A 16,891-nucleotide genomic window follows, 5' to 3' on the forward strand; every position below is an offset into this window, starting at 1 on the left:
TTCATTTTAGAGACCAAAGCTCGGGGCAATGAGCGTCCTCGCTTTGTTTTTGTTGGGCGGACAACAAGCGTGCTATTTTCGACAGAAAGCAGCGGAAAACACTGCGTTGTTATGCGGTCAAGTCAAGCAAGTGTGGGCGCGAAACACATGCTCCCCGGTCGGACTCCCTTCGAGCTTTGGCGCTTTAATGAAACGTTGGAACATTGTCTGACACCGCCAAAGCGGGCCCATTGATCGTGGCAATTTCTTTCAGTAGAAAAGCAATAAAAACCGCTAAAGTTGAGAAAAGGTTTATACCCAAACATCAATTATTCTAGGCTCTAGCTCCTCAAGAGAAGAAGGACAATGCCAGTATGAAAGCAAAAAATGTCAGCATGATAATTGAGAACAAGGAAGCTCATTTACCGTGGCTATTCTGACATCAACGTGCGATGAAAGTGTGTGGCTTCACATAAATAGCAACCGAAAAAACAGCCATGAACTATTTACGATTAATTTGTGTTTCAGAAAAGGCTAAGCGAACATTATTTCCTGACTACAGAGTTATTTTCCTTGTTCATTTCTACGCTTTTCCTCATAACAAGTACACAATAACGTGGCTTCTAAAGTCTAGAAGATTAAAGGTGTGTGCATTTTTAAAGCATGTATGCATAAAATGCATCTTTTTGTCGTTGTTTCGAAACAAGAGCGTCTAGTCTGCGTGTTTGATTGGACACCGACTGCAATGATCAATCGCTTTTTTTTCTCTCATTTCTGAATCAGAGCTTGTTTACTAACTGATAAATCATATCACACTTTATATCATTTTTCTTACATTAATTTCGACTTCTCAAAAACTGTCTTAATGAATTTCTTTGAATATCTTTCATTTGGTAGTCAAATTATACATTTTTCTAATTATGCAGGCTGAATACACATGGATTCCCCTAACCAAACTTAGAAAACTTCGACAACGTCTTTCACGTGACAACCAATAAATTAGTTTTCCTCGACTTGTTTATTTGTTTTCACTCGGGCGGTCTTTCTTTCATTTCTCCGCAAGAACCACTGTCTCCCCGACATCCCCGTGGACCAATTCACTTTTTAATCTATTCCTTAATTTCCATCCCATTGACGGGAATGTTTTGGAGAGCAGACATAAGAGGGACTGTTTCCCTCAAGTAATAGAGGCGCTATTTCGTCGTATTCTTCTTCGATTCCGCTAACTCATGAAACAATTATTGTACAACCGCCGTGATTCTTTTTTTCTAAAGTCTCTTCTCTTTTCTCACTCTTGTCATTCCCTCCCTCTCTTCCTCTCCCTTTCTCCTCTTTCTTTCTTTCTCTCTTTCTTTCTGTTTCCCTCTTATCCACTTTCCAACCTTCTTCATGTTTTACACCCAGGTGCACAGAAGCTCCTATTGTTTGGCCAGGTATTTCTGGCTGGTCTTAAACCAACGTCTTTAACATCGCTTTCAATTTTCGCCGTGTATTCCGCTAAGTCGCAATCCCCAAACTCTCTCAAGTGGACAGGGGCATTCTTCGCCCCTGTCGGCCGACAATTCGGGAGGCTAAAACATCGGCTCTCCATAACAATTGCGACAGGAACACCTAATTTCAAAGTGACAATAGGCGCTATTATACCAGGAGATGATACCTGCAAAAAGACATGGTGTTTACTTGGTTCACGCCAGGCCGCGGGGCAAAGGGGACTGTAGAAGTGGACAAAACACTGCCTGGTGTAGAAAAGAGTGGATTATGGTCTTTTCTCCCGTCTAAGGACCCGTTAAGAGCATGACTTTGGATCAAAAGAGGCGATTTGCGGCAATTATAAAAGAGGTGGTAGTCTCGCCGTTAGAATAGTGACAGGTACCCACTTCCAAAGGAGGAAAAGTGGACAAAAAGACCTCAACAGGCTTGCAGTGAGACAATGTACCAACTCTGTCCACTAGAGCGTCAAAGTTGTGGTAAAGGGTAAGGTGTCTATCCCTGAAATGTAGCAAAAAATCAATCATCAGGTGCTTTTTTTCTTTTTTGTCATGAATATCATATAACTTGTTATTTGCTGCATGAAAGTTTGCGTGTTGGCACATCGGTTGGTACATTATCGAAGGCAACGTCACTTTGTGGGATTCCAGTATAGCAATACTATGTTTGTCAGAAACCCCGGCAATGTGCGCCTTTGTATATTCATCTCCCCAAGAAAAAGGGAAGGAAAAAAGAAAGAAAAAACAACATACTTTCTATTCTCTCCTTTTCTCCCGTTATAAGTTTTCATTACGTAGTCATGTGCTTAATCATTCATCCCAGCCGTTTTGATACGAAGTCTTTCGCACTCTAAGAGGCGGTATTCAACTCTCTATATATACCCTGCTGTTTCATCCATCCTGTCTCCATACCCATTATACACCACTAGCTAAATAATCAATTTGTTCTTTCTCTGTGCCTAATTCGCACCTACTTCTTCATATTTCGGCCATCGATTTGAGTACCATGAAAGTCTAATATTGTCCAAAGCGTACTCCGTTATTTTTCCTTTTGATAATGAATCAATTCTGGCTATTCTGCTAATTTGGGATTAACATTATAAAAAATCAAAAACGGATGTCGGAGAACCGCTGCGATCTGATTCGTTTAACTTGTTTCTCTGTCTTCAAAGTCACGGGAAAAAAGATTGAACAGTTAAATGAAACTCCCATTACACTTGCAAGGAGCGTAAAGTTGCGGTTTCGTCGGTCATCTTTCAAGCGATGAATGAGTATTGATTGACTATTCTTTCGCAAAGGCATGATATACCTGTACGAGCATAGCTCTTATTAGGCAGCAGCGCGTTACACTGTTAGGTCAGAGACGGTACAGACTCGGCAAACCACCGTATCCTAAGAGGTGTTCTCAGAAAGAGGGATCAACGACGACCCCTAAAAATAATGACAACAGCCACTAAAAATCGTTTCGCCCTTTGCAAACAGTGAATCAGGAGAAGAATTTCAGCCACTCTCCAGCTACAGATTGACTTCTATCATGTTTGTAAAAGAAAATCTGTTGTTAAAGAAAAAGAACAAAACATATGTTTGTAATGACCACGAACAACTCAATCCACTCGCTGAAAAATAAAATGAAAATAAATAATGATAAAGGAAGGCCTAGTACATCACGATTTCACCCAGAAAGAAAAGGATGTCAATAATCAAAATAACCAATCCATTAACTTTATAAGAAACAGCAAATTAACCAATATCACTCAACCCATTTTACCAAGTTTGTGGTGTAATGCTTTACAGTACTTTCATTTCTACATTTTCACATTATGTATGTACCACTGAAGTCTTTGTTTACAACATTACAACATTCTCCCCATATGATGGTCCCTATAAATGTCCTTCCTTACCGCACAATTGATTACGCACGACGGAAATTTTCAGCATAAAGGCCGCAAAGTTTAAATCTACTGTGTAGGAAGTGTTAAGCCCGTCTTAGAGAGGCTTTAATGATAAGACCAGTTCATAATAAACTTGATTGAAAGGGGTTAATATGGAATAAAAGGAGATAGGATACTGCTTTCCTCTGTAATCCCCTTTCGATTAAATTGCCTCGTCCTTCTGACGAAGCGTCTTATCTCCGTGGCCTGTGTGAATTTGCGTTATAATACCCAACGATGAAGAAAGGCAGCCATCCGAAGCCATACTGCGCCAGAAATCTCGTCCTAAGAGTGAGCAGGGTTACCTTAATGACCCCTATGCTATTACAACGAACCTCATCCACAGAAGAGCAAAATTGCACTTTTCTCTGACATTATTTCTGTCGGTGCGGGCTTTTTTCCCTTTTTCCCCCTATGAGCAGCTACAGATTACGTTTATTCAAGGTATAATACTGGGAATAAATGGTCGAGAACCGAATGGCTGTCTTGAGCATACCTTTTGAAGTTTTAGGGAGAGGGAAAAAATAGGATAAGAGGAAAATCTGGCAATGCACAACAAACCATGACTAACTTGATGATGAGCTCCACTTCTGGTTGTCGATGGATAAAAAGGCACTTGATCGTTTTAATGATGATACACATTGTCGTTACATAATTTAATATCCACGCATCCAATGCGAAAAGCCAAGACGATAAGAAATGAGGTAGTCCAGGTGCGATGAAAATTCGTATCCTTTTCGAATAAAAAAAGGGGGTCATAAACACGAAACACGTAATGGGCCTGTGATAGATAAACTATTTTCTGTAGGTTTCCATGGTAACAGAGAGTCGCTACAGCTCCGTGAAGCGTGCCATGTTGACTTGTGTCTTTGCTGAGGAATGACCTTAAACGGACTCACTTTTCCACCTGTTTAGATGACGACTACAGCAACGATCAGATGGATTTATATTTTTTGAAAAGAGCTACATCAAATCCAATAATGTTTCCCTTGAATGTACTTTGGTCACCTCTTTACTGTTTCAAGCAGGAAAATGTATTATTGTTATGCAATACAGTGCAATACCGGTCCATGCACCACCCACAAACACACACCAACCACAGCACGCACACACATCTGGGCACGATATGGAAGCGCTATCAAGCTTATGATTGGAGAAGTCATGTACTTTGTCTTGTGTTATACTGAGCACATCAGGACTATTGGTATAAACAGTGGAAAGCTTTGTCGTCGTCGACGTCGTCGTCGTCGTTGTCGTTGTTGTTGTCGGATTGTTGTTTTTTGTTATTTTTATTTGCATGACATCCTTCCCCACAATGCACAGCGAAAGCGTGGTTCTAATGCTTCTACTACTTCTCACTCATTTGCATATTTCTCGCAGGTGACAAGCGCTTGTCGGTCGACAATCCAAGCTGCGAGTCGACAGAATCGGCAGACGAGGACAGCAAGGCAAAGATCGTCCGCCAGAGCCTCGCGGACGTGAACGCATCAGAACTACCAGAAGGTAGAACCAACACACTATGACTTAAAGGCACTTTACTTTGCTCTAGATTATTTGTTCAATCACCAGAATCTTTGAATAAACTGAATTTTTTTTACCATATCTGAAATGATAGAGCATGCATTATTAAGAAAGATATTTAAGAAAACAAACGCAGAGCAGACGAGTTAAAGGAGGTATATTGTATATTACACACAGACACACACAGACATACACCCACACACACACACACAAGACGATTTGATAGCTAATGACATCCCCTTGACTCATGAGTCAATTCATTCGAACTAAATAATAAATTTCTGCATTATCAAACTCCTCTTCACAACAGGTCTTGCCGTTCTGCGGACGACTCTTAGTCCAGCACACTCACACTACAGCGTCTATTGCCAGCAAACCGTCATCTTAAAGGGCGCCCGCTTTGGTCCTTTCACCGGCAGAGTAGTACATCCGAGCGAGATCAAATCACATGACGACACGAGTTTAATGTGGGAGGTAAGAATTAGCCCAGTCATGTTTTATCGCGTTTCGTGTTTCTTATAACTCTGTGACTTAATGTCTTGGCTTCTCTACTGTTGTTTTCCCCTTTTGTTTTTGTGTGTGTGTGGGTGGGGGGGGGGTGTTTGTGGTTGGGAGGGTAACGTTCGGGCACATAAAAAAAAAAGGTTTATGCTGAAGCAGCCTGTCTAGTCTGCTGTGTAGGGCCTACTCGTAGAATGTACACCATATAATCTCTAACACAAAGACTCAACAGTAAAAGATAGAAATAATGACACTGAAATCATTATCTTCTACTTCTCTTACCTAGGGTAGAAAACACTTTTATTTTGCTTTACTGCAGTGTGTGTGCATGTAGTTTATCCTTCTTTTCACAGAACTTAGAAATCAAGAACAGAACGTTTTGAAACCAACACACACCACAAAAGATTAAATAACTCTCTCGGTATACGGCTGATTATAAGGCAATAGTTGTCAAGTATAAACTGTCTCGTCATTGCCATCCACACTTCAGTTAGCAAGGCTCTGCCATGGCTTCCTCGGGCGATCAAATATTTACACTTTTCTCTCAGCCCGATGCCCTCAAAATGCAATACTATATAGCCTGCTATTAATCTTGCACGTGTTTTTGTTGACGATCGAGTCAACCTTTCATCAAGCACGAGTTGATGACCACGAGCACCACCCCATTACTTGCTGTTATAGCCTGAACTTGACACTTGTTTGTTCACGTTCCCTTCGTCCTAATTGCCCGAAGATGATTTTAGCGAGGTTCAAATCATCGTTCTTTACCCCCGAATCCCAAATACACGTTTTTTCTCTCCCAATCGAGCCAGCGCAGTCACGTACCGGAAATTCATCTTCACGCGTTCACCTATAAGGTGTCTTTACTTAAATGTCACAATAGCCTTATTTTCTTTTCTTGCATTTTTTTTTTTTTTTGGGGGGGGGGAGGGGGTCTGTTTTACCTTTTGTCATCACTATCAGGCAAGGAGTGTTGTTGATTGTGCATTGGTTCTGTGTGCGTAGACCCTTCTGACCGAATCATTTGAGATTATGGAAGATTTTAATCGAGATTAGTTTTAATTCTGTCGCATCAGCTCATCCTTAGCCGTTTCATTCTCTTGACAGGTATTTCCCTTCCTATTTGAGACGTCAAATGAGAAATAACGTAACTTCTTTGACGTTGTTCCCTGTCTTTTTTTTTTTTTTTTACTTTGGTAAGATATGAAATGTTATATAGTTGTGGTTAATCCCCTTAAACTGCTTCTTAAGTTTCTCCTTGACAAAAGACAAATTATTGACATTTCCCTGTTTTCACTTAGATTTTCAAGGACGGCAAGTTGAGTCACTTCGTTGATGGCAAGCAAGGTGCTTATAACTGGATGAGCTTGGTGAAGTGCGCCCGCTACGCCCAGGAGCAGAATCTCATCGCGGTGCAAGTCGATGACAGCATATACTACGAGGCATGCAAAGACATTCCACGGGTGAGATATTAACTCCTTCAGTCCCGCCAATACTGTGTTTATGTACCATGTCGATGCAATGTAAAGATTGTGGTTTTTGGAGGCTTAATCTCATGCCCTAGGATTTGTCGAGAAGATGTCTCGGACATGAATCTGATGCTTGGAAGAGAAACACGTATAAGGAAATGAAGAGTGAGAGAAGGCGATGGAAGGCGACACGGAGTAACGCAAAGAATTAGGGAGAGATACTCTAGACAGGACTGGGCACTTCTTATTATCAAACTGATTATATTGTATAACATAGTTGAAGTATTATCGCGCCTGAGGCCACAAAATTTGTAATTAAGGCCCTTTAACTTCACATGTAGGCAAGTCTCGCTGCACCCAAAACATACTGTCAAAAGAATTTTGATTTTGATGTTTTTTGTCCAGCGATATTGTATTGTATTTGGTTTTGTCGTGAAATATGAGTAATAAATTCTATTCAATTCAATTCAATTCAAGATGATGTAAACAAATTGTAACCTCATAACTTTGGCAATATGATAACAACAATTAAAGAACGACTATTCTGCTATGAATTATGATACAAAACGAAATTCTTTGCGTTAAAGCATTGGTGACTCATTGTCCTTTACCATTAAGATAAGGACCGTGGGAAAGGCTTTCTCATTTTGATCTCATCTCTATTTTTATCTTGCTTTCTATTCTTCACAGGGAACGGAGCTACTCGTCTGGTACGGGGATTCCTATTTACAGTTCATGGGGATCCCCATAGCCCTAAAGGACGCCGCCCGCGGTGACAGCAGAATAGGCAACAACGAAAACATTGATGGTAAGGGTTGTTTGCGGGTTTTTTTATCTGTGTATAAAATTTTATATTTTATTTTTCTGTCAATTTGACACCACTTTCCATTTACGAAAAATTCTCTTTCAAGAAAAGATCGAATAAATGAATGAAAGAAGGAAGGAAAGAATGAACGAGTAAATCAATGAATGAGTGAGTGAATGCATGAATGAGTAAATGAATGAATGAATGAATGAATAAAGGAATGAGTAAGTGAATGAGTGAATGAATGAATGAATGAATGAATGAATGAATGAATGAATGAGTAAATGAATGAATGAATGAGTAAATGAATGAATGAATGGATGAGTTAATGAATGAATGAATGAATGCATACATGAATGAATGAATGAATGAATGAATGAATGAATGAATGAATGAATGAATGAATACGTATAGAGAACATGAGTTTGATGGTCCAATGTGAGTGAATAGAAATCAACGTTTTTAGGCACGGACTGTGAGAACCGAGAAGTAATCGTTGAAGACTATAGGCCTACTGGTCAACCTTATAGATGTGTCCGCGTCGTGACTCCCACCCTTTAGTCTGAGATGACCACGAACTTTGTTCATCTTCTCCGCCATTTGACCTATATTATGGATGGTGTTGGGGCAAGAGAAAGATGTAAATGACACGAATGTTTATGAAGTGAACCGGAAATGACAATGCCACGAAGATAACGCGTGTGGGCGGCACCATGAAAGAGTTTGGTGGGATGCTCCCAAACAAAACCACCAGGGCTGAGTCATGTATTATCTCGTATATACACGGTGTACGCCTTTTTGAACAATTTTTGAGCACATGTTTCCGTGATACAATTGGGAATAGGCAGGCGTTATTTTCATATTGTGGTATTTGTAATTTTTATGTTCTGGACCTCATTGAAGACCAGCGGTGTCACGTTGGCATCGTTGAATATGGGCTATTCAACAACAACTGGGCTGATGAATATGGACTTTCCGTTTCATTTCCTTTCTCCTCCTTGCTTTTACTGATCTCAACGTATATAAAACCGAGAGTCACGTTACAGTAATTGTATTGAAAAATGTATGCATGATCGAACTAAGTTTGTATTGACGTAACTTATAACAATAACAACAATAACAAATGAGTGAGAGTATGCTAGAAAGGAAGACTGAATAGCAAAAGAAAAGAACGAGTGAGGGAGAGAGAGGGGGAGAAGTTTGTTTACAGAGGCAATGTCCGTGTGTCTGTGTGAGTATTAATATTCTTATTATATTTTTTGGAATTTCTTGGCATAAAAAGAGTGGGCAAAGAGAAACTAGAACAGAATGCTTATTAGTTTCGTCGTCATGAGTGTGAACACATCGAAGGGTGAAACTTGTAATAAGAGTGCAAAACAGTTGAATTATACACATGCATCTCATGAGCCCTCCTCTTTATTCATAACATAGCTAATGTCCTGTTGCGATTTCGTTATTTTTCAAGGACCATGTTTGGAAGTTGTTAGTATAGCTGGTACAATGTAGGTCTTATTACGATGGAAGTACAGGGCCAATGCATGGTCAGACCACCAATTCTACCAGCATAATAACCGAGGAGGATCTTTTCATCTGCAATCCACAGCTTCGTGTTGTTGTTTTGTTTCTTAATAGTCGAGAAGTCTTTAGCAATAGATAAGGAATATGCGTCAGCTTACAGCGATTAAACATCACCATATCAGCTCAATTTCCTGGTATTCGAACCGCTTTCTCCATGTTCGCATTATCATTGCATGGCTTATCATTCTTCATTTAGTCCTGACTGGAATTTCCCTCTAGTATAAGATTACTCTCTTAGTCACGCTGCTCCTGATGACGAGGTCACATGTCAGTTTCATAGTTTATGCTTTTGTTCATCTGTGCGTCTATCCCACTTCAGTAATAAAAGCACTTGCCTTGAATAAAGTCTAACAACAAAACAAGTTAAAGCTTCATAAGGATCAGATATGGAATGGGAATGTTATGACATTTTTGACATTCAAATTACGGTGATATTGATGAGAGCTATGTGTGTGAATTAAATGAGACGATGATATGAGGGTCTCACACTGCTCCCATTCTGTTTTGAGCGCAAAACTATCAATAAAAACCTTGTTTTTTTAATTTTTAGTCATGACATCAACAACCCTTCTTCTTCTCTTTATAAAATCACCATATGAGCTATAACAGTCGTGGTGCAAAAATGAATGTGTTTGTCACTTAAGTTTCTTTTTCTATTTGATTTGACTTAAATTAAATAAAGATTTTCAGGCAGGTTGATGACAGATTTATTAGTGAGGTGATGACGTCATCATCTTCTCTAATTTGCATAATAACTACTCATGATAATAGATAATTAATCTCACTGCTATGTAAAAAGGTGAGATACTATAAATCCACATGATCTTCGCATTCAATTTCCGAAAATAATGAAACGTTAACAACTATGATTATCATGTTTGTTTGTTTTTTTTGCTTCATCAATTAAGGGTATCATGGAGATGAAATACAATTTCCCTCCAAGCCAAAAAAAAAATGGGATGTGATCGCTCTATAAAATGCAGCATTTTGAGTTAGCGGACAAGACTAGTATAATACAATATCAATGCCGCAGATAACAGCGTTCGCTTCCGCTTGAGACTCTCTCGATTACTGCTGCAATTGTGATAACAGTTTCCGTTTACTTCATCGTACTTCGAGATAGGCATATCTCTTTAACTGGTAGATACCGTGCAAAGGCTATGGCGATTTCAGAATTTCGCGGGAACCTGCATGGCAACGCCTCCTCCGTTAAATGTTTATTTCAATTTACTTGGCATAATACATCCTATCAGTTCTCTGGCTTTTCGTAATTCAATATTTACGGGGACATGCAGTTACACAAGCGAGCTTTTATGAGGTCATCCTTAATTTGTTCCTGTCTCCTTCCTGTACGTGATTACTACCTTGAATTCCTCACCTGTTTTACTTTCTGTTCTGTTTGTTCGTTCGGACAAATCGTTTTATTCTAACTCGTGTTATTATTGTTATTATCGTCATTACTATCATCATTCATTAATTCACCAATGTAAAAAATAAAGACGATCACAGCACAATAGTACAAAATATTACACATAAGAATGCCACAGCAGGACGTAAATTAGAAAAGAAAATGTTACATGCTGGTCTGGGCTGATGGCAAAAGTAATTGCGGCTTACTGTTGCTCTGAAAGCCCACAAATGTAGCATCAAAAATTAACATAGACAATCCACTATGTGAGAGTGCTCCAGGTGCATACAGACAATAACGAAATGCAGTAATGAAATTAACAATATTGTTAGTGGTGTCTTATCTTATAACATGACATGAATGAGTAATCACTTAAGTTCTACAGGATCAGGATTTTATTTTATTGAAATTCCATTAATTTCGTTACCTTTTATCACTTCTTTAAATAGCATAGAGAAATTAAACATGCAAGAAGCATCATTTGTACACTTGAACGTTTTATAATCAGTAACATAAATTGATATCTGCCAGAACTTGAAACTCGTAGTGCCGGCCATGAGAGAGGATGGAACAACTGATAAAGCTACTATCACATAATTATATCAAAATATATTTATTTAAAGAGAGGCTTGGCAATATCAATATTTTTCATTTGTGACGTCACAGAATCTGAGGGTTACCACTGCGATCGGTGCGGCAAGGTGTTCGCCTACAAGGACTACCGAGACAAGCACTTGAAATATACGAGGTGCGTGGACCAGGGCGACCGCAAGTTTCCCTGCCACCTCTGCAAGCGTTCCTTCGAGAAGCGGGACCGCCTCCGCATCCACATTCTCCATGTGCACCAGAAGCACCGACCGCACAAATGTTCCGTGTGCGGTAAGAGTTTCTCCCAGGTGAGTTCACATGAGTGCAGTTGATATCGTCGCTGGGGTGACGAGACCTTGTATCCCAAATTTTGGGGAAAATAATTTTTTAGATTATGGTCAGATAATCACTAGTTAAGTGATGTCCTGTCCAAGCTGACGTACGCCCTAAATGAAGCAACCACGGCATGTCCAAGGAAAGGTTTTCCCATTCGGTATAATGCTTTGGCTGCCATATTTTTTTTTAGCCCTCCTGAACATTTGACATTTTGTAGATAAATATATACAAGGTCTTGTCGCCCCAGTGACGATATCCTCTCCGCGCCCACCCCGAGCCTCAATCTTGTGCGTGCCAGATTCTTTATGATTTGCATGGGGAATAGGCTATTTAGTGACAAGTTCTAACTCATTACCCCCAAAGTATCTTTATGGCAACGAGCTCTTCATACCTGTTGACTATATTATAACACTTATCGAATGTAAGAAAGTTTGCAAAAATACGGTGTTGTTGCTATGTCGGGAAGATGCAGGTCTATGTGTAAAGTGTGGATGTACTCGTAAAAATAGGTGTAGGCTATATCATGTTTTTATTTCAGGTATATGCTGGCCCGAACGCCTTCACTTTCTGGCTCTGCTCTATGTAGAAATAATTTTGAAAAAAAAAAACTACTCATAAAACAAAATGAAAGAAAATATTTGTTTGTCATGTAAAATCAAGAGAAATCGTAATTTCTTTTGCAAACAAAGGAAATCAATTGAGGTATTGTTAAGATTATGCTGCCAGTTGTAAAATCTGAGCTGCCTGATTTTATACTCAACTAATGCACAAAAAAAAAGCAAATTAAGCTTCTGCCAATGATCTCCAACATACCCAAGATTATCTTCTAATATTTTGATAATTCAATAGATTTGAGGGATCAAGTTTCTCCCAAACTCAATTTTCTCATTGACAGAATAACATGTAAATCATTTTGCGTAAATGGCATTTGCTGACTAGTTTTTGTTTATGGATATCTCGATACTGACCAAATTTCGTTTCTAAATACTTTGATATTACTTCATCCATTTTGGGATTAATACTTTCCAGCTGCAGCGGCTTTTTGCTGCGTTCAGTCTTGTGTAATTCGCCTGCACAATGACAGATAATGCCTTTACAACACTATAGCAAAGACAACCACAAGAAATACAGGACCCTTTTGTTGGATAAGATTAAATCATAATCGACTTGAATAAATTCAATAATAATTCTGCTTTTCCTCGATATCACTTATGTAGGTTCGCAAACATGTTTGTTAGTCGTACTATGTCTCTGTTAACACTATCTCATCATAACTATGACTGACTGGTAATGATCTAAGACCATACCAAATCCTCACCTTTTTGTAAGTCCGCTTGTATCTGTATAGCTGACAAGGTGTTTTTCATTGTGGGTTCATGGTTTTGTAAAGGCTGATCGAATTATACAGGGCACGAGTGGTTAAACAAAAGAGTGAGGTTTAGTAAGAGGGAAATCGCGGTTTTCTGTGTTGTTATTCTGGTCGACTATCATTTTGCGACAGACGGTATGACAACAATTGGATGAAGTTCAGGTTGAAGTTATCATTTTACCAGGAAATGGAATAAGCTGACATGAAGTGCAATGTGGTAACTTTCGACCTTTATCCCTCTTTGTTTTATTCACGTTACTCACATATAGCCAACAATCGCAGTACTTAAACAATAATTATCTATTTATTCATTATAGGATGAACAGCAATAAATAGAACTTTACGAAAGCTATAGCCATGACAGAACAGAATCTAAGCATGCGACGAGTGTCAGGCGGAATATTAGGCCTACTAATTAAAACGAGACTTTCCCACATTCACTAAAAACTTTAAGCGTTGTGAAAAACTTGCAAATGTACAAACATGAATGGCTGGCATGGTGATTCGCAGAATTCGTAATATAGGAACTGGCGGAAGTTAATTTCATCTTTTCCCCATTTATCCATTCTTTTTCTCACCCAGTCATCGAGTTTGAACAAGCACCTCCGCGTTCATTCCGGCGAGCGTCCGTACAAGTGTGTTTACTGCGGAAAAGCGTTCACGGCGTCGAGCATTCTGCGGACGCACCTCCGTCAGCACAGCGGGGAGAAGCCGTTCAAGTGTCGCCACTGCGGCAAGGCGTTCGCCTCGCACGCGGCACACGACAGCCACGTCCGTCGTACGCACACGAAGGACAAGCCAGCCGTGTGCCAGTTCTGCGGGAAAACGTTCGCCCAGTCCTATGAGCTCAAGTTTCACATGAGCATCCATGCAGGTGTGTTCGACTATACAGAAAGAGAAATTTCAATCTCGACGTTAATGCGATGATACCAAACAAACCCTGATCGACGTGTGTCTTTAAACGTAATTTTCGTCCTCAATCCAATCGTTTCTCTAATTATAACTGCTTCTTTATCTCCTAGTATTTTCTCCATCAGGTATTTTTGTTAACCCGTTTTCAGCGAGATTCTGAAATCTCCATGAACTTTGCACTCCGTTGGAGTTGTTTTTCGGGATGTTTTTGTTTGTTTAACCTGCCTATTTCTGTCTGTAGTATAAGAATATCACAGAGTATAGTCAAGAATGAATAAACTGACCTTTCCCATATCCCCTGAAAGTAGTAATAACGGTTATACCATTGAAACATATGAACATGTGTGTGTTGTGTGTGTAAACGTATGTGTACATACATAGAAATAGATAATATAGATATATATGCATATGACATATGTATATTACTCTAATATATATACTTAGTTTCTGTCACAAAATATCACAACTACACTGTATCTTATGTTTAATTGTTTCCATCCCACCACCAGAATAGACACTAAATATTGGATTTTTGCTTCGTTGCATTTTATTTTGTATCTTTGTATTTTAGGAGACAAACCATACATGTGTGACCTCTGCAACCAGACGTTCGCCACAGCCGCTGCCCGGGAGCACCATCGAACAAGTCTCGAGTGTCCGCATTCCAACGGGGGCCAGCCGATGCACCCGGGATTCTTGGGCATCGACGCCTCACCCACCGCCCCTTCCACGCCCGGCGCCGCCTCCGTGAACTCCATCTCCAGCTTGGGGAGTGCGTGCAGCAGCGGATCGCGGGGCTCCAACCTCGACCTCATGGGCGGGGAGTCTCTGGGAGCGACATCATTCACGGACGAGAATGATAACTTGCAAGCAGGCATGTCGCTCATGTCCACTCCTCCGCTGACGATGGGGAGGGTTTTGGCCTCGAAATGACATTTTCAAAGATTTAAAACTGCGGAACCTCGATGCAATCGAAGAGTCGACTCAAAATGAGGAATCTTAATGGACGTTTCAAATGTGCACGCCGTGAGAAATAGTGAGAATTATTTATAAATATTGAATGATGAAATCAAATAACACCTTGACACTCTTTCGATTAGTAGAGGGGCCTCTTCCAGACCCTGCAGACAGCACTAATTTTGATTGAATTAAATTCGATTAAAAAAGAGTCAATCATGAATTGATTCCTTTCAATAAGAAAAGGAAATATGAAACATGTGGTAGCCTTGCAAGATTTCCTCTTCAATACACCTCTTTACGAATCAGAGGTTTTGAGTAGAATGAAATCAACAGCCTCTAGATTGATGTGGTTTCATCTCCCACGACACTTTCATTCAAGGAGATTTTTCTTTTGTGAAAATGAAAGTAGAGTGCAATTAGAGGACGATCCTCCACAACGAAACCTTTATACGTAAGACGTACTTAAAGGGAAACACCAGTGACATTAGAGCACCACAATGTCATCAATGTGGGCTAGCAGTGAAGAAATTCTCCACAACAAAACCTTTATACATGTTATACGTTAAAGGGGAATTCCAGACGATTTTCATAAGTTCACATTATGTCGTATATAAATCAATAGTTCCATGTACAGATTTGAGCAGAGAAACAATACTCTGAAAAACCTCTAACAAATTACACTGAACAAGCATGATGACATACGAGGTTCACATAATTCAGAAATGTAGCAGTGTACTAAAGTAATTCCATTACAATACCGCTTGCTTGCGTGTTCACCTGTGTATAATCTATGCATGCCTTCTTCTTTTGTTCTGCTTCCTTCAGTCCCAACTCATGCATTCGTATGGTAACCCTGCCATGTCATCATCCTTGTTTATTGCAATTTGTTATAAATTTTGAAAATATTCGGATTCTTCATCCCAATTAAGATAAATTTTGAATCTTTGTCCTCAGTACAACCAATTTATAGTTGTTGAAATGTAAAAATCTGAAAATCACCTGCAGGTCTCCCTTAAACCTTATAAGGAAAACACACCAGTTACAGCAGAGTCCCGCAACCTGTGAATTCCTGTGAGCAAAAAGTGACGAAGATACAAGGAAACGAAGAATATCAACCTCAAGTCCAGATATTGTAAGGCTGAGGTCGATAAAGAGACAAAATGATTATATCATCCTTTTTTTTGGCATTGTAAAAGGCATGATTGCGTCTCTCACAATTGGACTTGCAAGCTTATTGAAAAGTTGAAAAAGAATCCTTTACAGTTAGCTGTACTCGAGAAACCCAACTTGAATTAAGGAAAGCAACATGAATAAACAGTTGAAACTGAAACAAAATCTACAATCATTTTACGCATATCCTTTAGTTTGATGTATTACTTTTTACATGCTATAAATAGAAAAGGTTCCAAAGCCTAAGCTATATATTATTTTCGCAGTACTTCCGTGATTGACTGGTTTCATCATTGAGAACTCCAGGGCCCCATTTTATAAAAGGTTGATACGATGACAACTCTTGCTGGAATGGAAATTGTCATGGTAATGACAAGAATCCAGCTTCCTGATTGGCTGTTTCTATTGGAAGTTGCCATTCCAGCAAGAGTTGCCATCCTTACATCTTTTATGAAACGGGCCCCAGATCTCCCTCTCCTCCCTTTCTCCCTCTCTCCACCTATCCATCTCTCTTCATCCAGATAGACGCAAAAGATGATAACAAAGATATGATACAGTTGTAATTATGTTCTGTCGTGATATTATTCTTTGTGCTGCCACTGTTTTGTTTGTCTCTGATGTTTGGATCCATTCTACGCGTCACGGACATGAATAAGAAATCTCGAATGCTAAATACGAAATCTCGAGTAAACTTCATTCAGATTTGTCCTTTTTTAATAGAATAAAGGTGTAAATATTTCTTACCGATAGAGCATTAATGTAATATATCTTGCTGTAAATGCATTTTGCTGATAACTTGTTTTTGTTCGTATGAATAAAAAGAACAGAACAAATGAATATTACAAAAGTGTTTGTTGCTTCGCTGTATAAGACTGTT

General features: G+C 39.4%; 1 protein-coding gene across 1 annotated transcript in view; it reads left to right on the forward strand.

Annotated features, from left to right (window-relative positions):
• LOC139708134 (uncharacterized) overlaps positions 1 to 14,817 on the forward strand; it is a 41,806-nt gene extending 26,989 nt beyond the window's left edge. Inside the window, exons 3-9 of the mRNA XM_071620110.1 lie at positions 4,778 to 4,900; positions 5,229 to 5,392; positions 6,721 to 6,882; positions 7,579 to 7,696; positions 11,346 to 11,575; positions 13,555 to 13,846; positions 14,456 to 14,817. Of these exons, the coding sequence (XP_071476211.1) occupies positions 4,778 to 4,900; positions 5,229 to 5,392; positions 6,721 to 6,882; positions 7,579 to 7,696; positions 11,346 to 11,575; positions 13,555 to 13,846; positions 14,456 to 14,817 (1,451 nt within the window). The remainder of the gene's footprint in view (positions 1 to 4,777; positions 4,901 to 5,228; positions 5,393 to 6,720; positions 6,883 to 7,578; positions 7,697 to 11,345; positions 11,576 to 13,554; positions 13,847 to 14,455) is intronic.
• The last annotated feature ends 2,074 nt before the right edge of the window (positions 14,818 to 16,891 follow it).

This window comes from Diadema antillarum, unplaced genomic scaffold (genome assembly GCF_040938485.1).
Source record: "Diadema antillarum isolate AM-2024a unplaced genomic scaffold, OU_Dant_1.0 seq00001311_RagTag, whole genome shotgun sequence".
Lineage (NCBI taxonomy): Eukaryota > Metazoa > Echinodermata > Echinoidea > Diadematoida > Diadematidae > Diadema > Diadema antillarum.